The following is a 7,185-nucleotide window of genomic DNA, read 5'->3' as shown; positions in this document are numbered from 1 at the left end:
TTCACACAGATGCTCCACCCAACACTTACCTGTATTACCAGATTTTGTCAAGCATGCAAAAATATGTATGCTGTAAATTGTGTTCAAAATTAGCAGTAACTTCCCTTTTGTGCTCCTGATTTGTGTCTGACCAGAAGTTATGTTCTAGATAGAATACGAGTATGCTGCTTTTAACTGCATTTCTTGCACTATTCTCCTCTATCACCATGACAGGCACAAAATGTTGCGATTTAGGCCATTTTTGCTGCCCAGATTTACATTTAATGCCCATTACATTTATATTTATTTATTTTACATTTATTAAAATAAGCTGAAATATAAATGAGAAACTTAAACTTATTTTCAGTTAGTTGCTGAGACAAGGTTTCGCAGTTTTTTCATAAATTAAGTACTAAAATTATGAAATGCTTGGTTTTTGTTTATTCCAATTCAGTTTTTGCCTTAGATGCTGACATGGCAATAAAAATAATTTACTACTACTAAAATGACTAAAATAAGATGAATAGAAATGATTAATAGAAAACTATTTTATTAAATTACAATTACTAAAATGTAAACTAAAAATAAAATGAAAAAGTGTGAAAATAAAAGCTAATTCAAAACCTTAGTATACAATACTACAATAGTACATAATTCTAAATTACACTTTACTTAAAGATTCCACAACCAGTTTCACTCAAAGTATTACAGCATATTAGCACAGTGTGCAAGTGGTTAGTATTTTGTATTTAGACTTGGTTAGCAGTAAGTGGATGAGTTGTTTAACGATTTGCACTAAACCCAGTAAAGCGGTCATCTTACATTCTCCTTGTTTGTGTCTTAGGAGCATCAACTCCTGCCTTTGGCCAGGCATCTGCAGGAATGTCAGTGCCATTTGGCAGCCCTGGAACCCCAGGTTTTGGAGCAGTAGGTGCCTCACCGTTTGGTAAAATACAGTCACTACCGATTTTTAAAAATAATATTATATAATAGTTCTATCCATTTTTTTCCTTTTTATAAATGTATATTTTAATCCTTTTAGGTTCCTCACCAGCCACCTTCTCTATCGGAACGGGATCCAAGTCCTCTGGGGCTCGTCGATTACAAGCACGCAGACAGCACCCGAGGAAGAAGTAATGTGGCTGATGTGAGTCCTGTCCCTTTCATTATTGTCGTCTGGACTCTGCAACTACTCCTCCGGCTGTCCCATCTGCCCCAGACACTGCTGCTACTGCTGCTGGTCCAAACACAACAAGGCTCTCAGCCAGACCTCATCTCTACAACCCTCCAGACTGTGTCAGGGCTGGTCAGGCATGTAGGATCAAGGCTCATGGGGTGTAGATTTTAGAGTACTGGGCGGCCCCATCTCTGCAGTTGGTTGCGCCCACCGAGACTCATCACAACCTCGCTAATGGAGTCTGTAAATGTCTGATGAGGACTTCTGGTGTTGGGGAAGGATGGCGAACCGGAGGGAATTATACTTGAAAGAAAAAGAGACTTTCAAATCTGGACTCACACATGAATTCAGTCCAGGCCTGTTAAAAGAAACGGATCTTATTTTTGACTCTTCAGATGCTCTTTATTTTAGATCCAGTGAGTACACCTTTTTTTCCCTTGCAAATTTAGTGTAGATTTGTCATGCTTTTCCATCATGCTTAGCAGAATCTTAATTTTGTTAAGCCTTCAAAACATGAATATTTTACCCGTTTCATTTACAAATTTATTTATTTTTTGTCTGAGTGAGCTGCATAATAAACAAATTTTACATCGCTTTTTCTGTAAGCAACATTTATGTGCCTGTTTTCCTGCATTCGTTTATCATATGTTGGACGTCTGTCTGTTTAAAACCAAAGCTGATGTTTTTTAGTGCGACACGTTGACCTCCGTCACACCATGCCCGTTTTACTACCTCTCCATTTTAAACGTGCATCTGTGTCCCAGCTGATATGTTTTACTGCAGATTCGATGTACTGTTAATTATTGAGTAATTAAAGTCAGCAATTAGCGCAAACATGTAGGCAAACCCACGATTCTATAGCTGTTGCATCTGCCATCTGTGTGTATTTGACTGTCAGGCACTGGGTGTAGCTCTCAATTTATTTTTTATCCATTCATTGCTCTGTGTGCCTTAGTGTGTTTTGCTTCTGGTTACGTATTATGGATGATGTCAGATTTGTACTCTTGAGACATGGATGCCTGTTCTTTCATAATAATGCTTAAGAGCATTTAGATGATTTCAAAAGAATATTATCTCAACTTCAATTATTTTTGATTACTGACTAAAAAGTCTCTGTAAAAGTGCATACTTGAGTTTGAATATTTTTTGGAAATAAACATTTGACTGAGTGATCAATTGAAATAAGTGCAAAAAATAACTCTTAAGTGCCCCCAAAATGTGAATTTCAGGAGCATAGAGGATGTGGCGTTTGCTTTGCTGAATGTTTGGTTTGAAAATAATTTAGCTTATTCAGATTCGATTCAATCTAGAGAGGCTTAAATGCTATTTTAAATTTTGTTTCTCGTTTTAATGTGCATGTAAACCATAACTGAATTTTTGTATGAACCATTCCTGGCTTTGTAGGAATTCTATGGTTTGTGCATGCTTGTGATGTGTTTTAAAATACTAAGATATAGCAAATACTCAAGCTGCGATTGAAACGGCATGTCTTTAGAACGTTCCTGAATCAGCATCTGTTGGGAAATGCAGTCAAGGCATTATGTAGACCGCCGATACCCATTCTCAGGTCTGATAAGTGAAAGAGCTGTGTATGATGTGTTTTCAGTCAATATACAATGTTGTATATCCACAAAACACTGGATTTAATTAGTACTTCAATGCACAAATATGGAAGCACAAACATGCCATAGTTTTTTACCCCCTCATATTCTTTGACCTGAAAAATCCACTGAATTGGGGAGAGCAAATGTTTTTTACAGTGATGTAGCCATCTCTGTCCCCCTTGCATGACATTTCTCACTTGGGTCTTAACAAGATAATTTGATTGTAATTAATCACATTTTCAAAGTATTCTCATGCCCAGACTGATGCAAGGAGGCATGAGCCCAGGCTTTCTGTTTATTAGAAAGCCGTACCAAATACAAGCGAGTCGTGTAGACTATTGAGAAAATTAGATGAGATGAGAGCTGGATTTCTCAAGCTGTGAATGTTTGAGAGCAGTTGTAACTAGTTGTATGTTTTTCAGACGTTGCTGTTAGTGAATGCTCAGTTAGTGTGTAAATGAGCATTCCCACAAACCCTCAAAGCGTGAATGGAGTTCTGAATGAAGCGGCACACGGATTGTGTTGTGTCTGCTTAAATGCTCTGATTATGACATGCTGGTTTCCAATAAAAATGTAAAGTTGACTTGCTGTGGATCTTAATTATGCTCATCAGTGGCGTTCAATGCATGACAGACAACTCACACATTTCTAAATAATGAATCTGAGGTCTGGCTTAAAACAATATATCATTCATCACATTTCAATAAAAGCAGGAGTCAGTGGTGGGTTAACTGAGAAGAGATGATTTTCAAGTACAACTTCAGGGTTCTTGCTTTTTGGGGGGTTTTCTGTTTCTCTTCCTTTTCTTTGAGCTTGGATTTGTCAGTTGATTGAGTGCAGTCATCAAAGCGTGAATGGAGTTCTGAATGAAGCGGCACACGGATTGTGTTGTGTCTGCTTAAATGCTCTGATTATGACATGCTGGTTTCCAATAAAAATGTAAAGTTGACTTGCTGTGGATCTTAATTATGCTCATCAGTGGCGTTCAATGCATGACAGACAACTCACACATTTCTAAATAATGAATCTGAGGTCTGGCTTAAAACAATATATCATTCATCACATTTCAATAAAAGCAGGAGTCAGTGGTGGGTTAACTGAGAAGAGATGATTTTCAAGTACAACTTCAGGGTTCAACTTACTCTTTTTGGGGGGTTTTCTGTTTCTCTTCCTTTTCTTTGAGCTTGGATTTGTCAGTTGATTGAGTGCAGTCTCTGTTCTCTTGTTCCTCATCAGATGGACCAGATTGATGTGTGTTCTGCTTTTCCTCACCACCAGACTGTATATATATATATATATATTAATGCAAGTCAATATTATATACAGATTCGATTTTATTTTATATATGCATATATGAATATTAATTATTAAAAAAAAATCTTAATTTTAAGAATGTATAAATTAAATAACAAAACATTAATATTGTAATTTTATATATATATATATATATATATATATATATATATATATATATTAGGGATGCACAATATTATCGGAATCGGCCGGTAATGGCTTTAAATGTAAATATCAGTATCGGCCCGATATGAAAATTTATGCCGATGTCTTGCCGATAAGAGGAATGCGTTAACACTCATGTGCTCAGGGTGTGCTAGCGGTTAGATCATGTCAGCAGTGTGGCTCATTCTTGAAACAAAGTTTTGTCTGAATGATTATTAGATTGACTGTTTGGATCGCTGCATTTAATCTGTGAAAGCATGTACAGAATGACAAGTTTGGTGTATGATAGAGTAAACAGTAATAGCAGGTGCAGCAGCGGCAGCATTGACAGCCTCCCCCAGGTCCTAACGCCCTCTCAGTAAGGAGTTTTAATCTGTAGGGGGCTCTGTTGGCCTACTTCTAATTAAATTAAAAGTTAAATATCCTACACAAATAACATTTAGACTGTTTCTCTGATTAAAAAAAGCAGTAATTGATGTCATAAAATAATGAGTATGTTTTGATTTAAAGGTCAGAAGCTATAGCTTACATGAAAGAAAATCGCAAACATGACACTTGTAAATTAAATAATTTTATACTGATTTATTCATTAATGTGTAATATGTTTTATTTTTAATATAATTAAGCTCTTAAAGATTTTCAGAATTTTTACAACTCTTGCTTTAGACCATCTACAAATGTTAAATCTTAAAATAAAATGTTAAGGTTAACCTTGCATCTTTCTGGGGAAAAAATGCAGCGACTGATATATAGTTTATTCATAGTTATTTTCAAAGCTTCAATGTACTGTCAAAAAACCTTCATTATTGTTTATTTAATTCTAACAAATAAGTTCTTGTTAAAAACTAACCAAAATTAAAAATATTTTTTTTATAATTTCAGCACAGGAGACTTGGTGTTGTTTCCAACCAAAGGAAATATATCGGTATCGGTCAAAATGAGTTGAAAAACATCAGCATATCGGATATCGGCAAAAATCCAATATCGTGCATCCCTAATATATATTTAATAATTATGTCCAAACCCATATTCTTCAGTATTAGATATGAAGTCAAATACCCTTTATTTTTCATTATGGCTGGTTTTGTTCCCTGGAGCTGCACAAGCATCAATTACGTTGCTGCCAACTCGGGGGTTTAGGAGGAAATCAGGAAGACAGCTGGCCTACAGAAACATTTAACATGAACAGGGAGCAAGATAACATGAGGTTCGACTCATTTCATGTTTTCCAAACTGTAGGTAGGTCTAGTATAATGTTCTACCTTGTCCTGCAATATAATGTGTCCTGCTTTATAAAGGAAGTGATTGTGAAAGTCTGTTTTTGCACTGAAAACCAGAAGATCTTGGAGATGAAGATCACACAGAAACGTCTTCCCAGAAAGACAATCAAGATTCTCAAGCCTGAGATGAAGAAATGGGAAATAATGGTAAAAAAAAAACTAAACAATCACTGGGAATGCACTGTTAAATTCAGGCAACATTTCAGTCATCATCTACTTTCCTTCATGTCATTCTAAAGCTGTATGCTGGAGAAGTTACTCGAAATGTTTTGTGATGTGCAGAGGACAACTTAACGACTTGCTGTTCCTTTATATGAAAATCTCTCTCTTTTTAAATAGTCAATGTCATCATCAAGAGTTGTTTTCAGAGTGTTCACCCGCACATAGCGTGGAATTACATCTGAAGAGATAAAACATAAAAACAAACCTTTCCAGAATCTACCAACAGCAGAATATACAGTGGTCTTAATATATACACTGCTGTTCAAAAGTTTGGGATCAGTAAGATTTTTAATGTTTTAAAAGAAGTCTCTTCTGCTCATCAAGGCTGAATTGATTAAAAATACAGATTTTTTTTTTAATATTGTTAAATATTTTTACCATTTAAAATAATGGTTTTCTATTTGAATATACTAATTAAAATATAATGTATTCCTGTGATGCAAAGCTGAAGAAGAAATGGGAAATAATGGTAAAAAAAAAACTAAACAATCACTGGGAATGCACTGTTAAATTCAGGCAACATTTCAGTCATCATCTACTTTCCTTCATGTCATTCTAAAGCTGTATGCTGGAGAAGTTACTCGAAATGTTTTGTGATGTGCAGAGGACAACTTAACGACTTGCTGTTCCTTTATATGAAAATCTCTCTCTTTTTAAATAGTCAATGTCATCATCAAGAGTTGTTTTCAGAGTGTTCACCCGCACATAGCGTGGAATTACATCTGAAGAGATAAAACATAAAAACAAACCTTTCCAGAATCTACCAACAGCAGAATATACAGTGGTCTTAATATATACACTGCTGTTCAAAAGTTTGGGATCAGTAAGATTTTTAATGTTTTAAAAGAAGTCTCTTCTGCTCATCAAGGCTGAATTGATTAAAAATACAGATTTTTTTTTTAATATTGTTAAATATTTTTACCATTTAAAATAATGGTTTTCTATTTGAATATACTAATTAAAATATAATGTATTCCTGTGATGCAAAGCTGAATTTTCAGCATCATTACTCCAGTCTTCAGTGTCACGTGATCCTCCAAAAAAACATTCGAATATGCCAATTTATTATCAATGCTGGAAACTGTTGTGCTGCTTAATATTTTTTTAGAAACGGTTATACTTTTTTCAAGATTATTTGATGAATAAAGTTAAAAAGAACAGAATTTATTTAGAATAGAAATCTTTTCGAACAATATAAGTCTTTATCGCTTTTTTATCAATTTAACACATCCTTGCTGAATAAAAGCATTAATTTCTTTTAATTTTTTTTTTATAAATTACAGACCCCAAACTTTTGAATGGTAGTGTATATTGTTACAAAAGATTTATATTTTGAATAAATGCTGTTCTTTTAAACATTTTATTCATCAAAGAATCCTGAACAAAGTATCACAGATTCCAAAACAAAATAATAATAAAAAAATATATATATATATATATATATATATATATATACAGTGGGTAC

The 7,185-nt window shown here is 34.4% G+C and overlaps 2 protein-coding genes across 2 annotated transcripts in view; one reads left to right on the top strand and one right to left on the bottom strand.

Annotated features, from left to right (window-relative positions):
- LOC107577844 (nuclear envelope pore membrane protein POM 121-like) overlaps positions 1–2,338 on the top strand; it is an 18,368-nt gene extending 16,030 nt beyond the window's left edge. The window contains exons 12-13 of the mRNA XM_016263879.1: positions 824–925; positions 1,022–2,338. Coding sequence (XP_016119365.1) covers positions 824–925; positions 1,022–1,116 — 197 coding nt within the window. The 3' untranslated portion in view covers positions 1,117–2,338. The remainder of the gene's footprint in view (positions 1–823; positions 926–1,021) is intronic.
- The window catches only part of LOC107577867 (probable 28S rRNA (cytosine-C(5))-methyltransferase), a 12,922-nt gene that overhangs the window by 3,642 nt on the left and 2,095 nt on the right, over positions 1–7,185 (bottom strand). The window contains exons 4-6 of the mRNA XM_016263899.1: positions 6,337–6,442; positions 5,481–5,619; positions 5,278–5,382 (exon numbers count right to left, since the gene is read on the bottom strand). Of these exons, the coding sequence (XP_016119385.1) occupies positions 5,281–5,382; positions 5,481–5,619; positions 6,337–6,442 (347 nt within the window). The 3' untranslated portion in view covers positions 5,278–5,280. The remainder of the gene's footprint in view (positions 1–5,277; positions 5,383–5,480; positions 5,620–6,336; positions 6,443–7,185) is intronic.

Source organism: Sinocyclocheilus grahami, unplaced genomic scaffold (genome assembly GCF_001515645.1).
Source record: "Sinocyclocheilus grahami isolate Dianchi unplaced genomic scaffold, SAMN03320097.WGS_v1.1 scaffold32.1, whole genome shotgun sequence".
In the NCBI taxonomy this organism is placed as follows: Eukaryota; Metazoa; Chordata; class Actinopteri; order Cypriniformes; family Cyprinidae; genus Sinocyclocheilus; species Sinocyclocheilus grahami.
The sequence above is the reverse complement of the archived record's forward strand: the minus strand, read 5'-3'. Positions and strand labels throughout refer to the sequence as shown.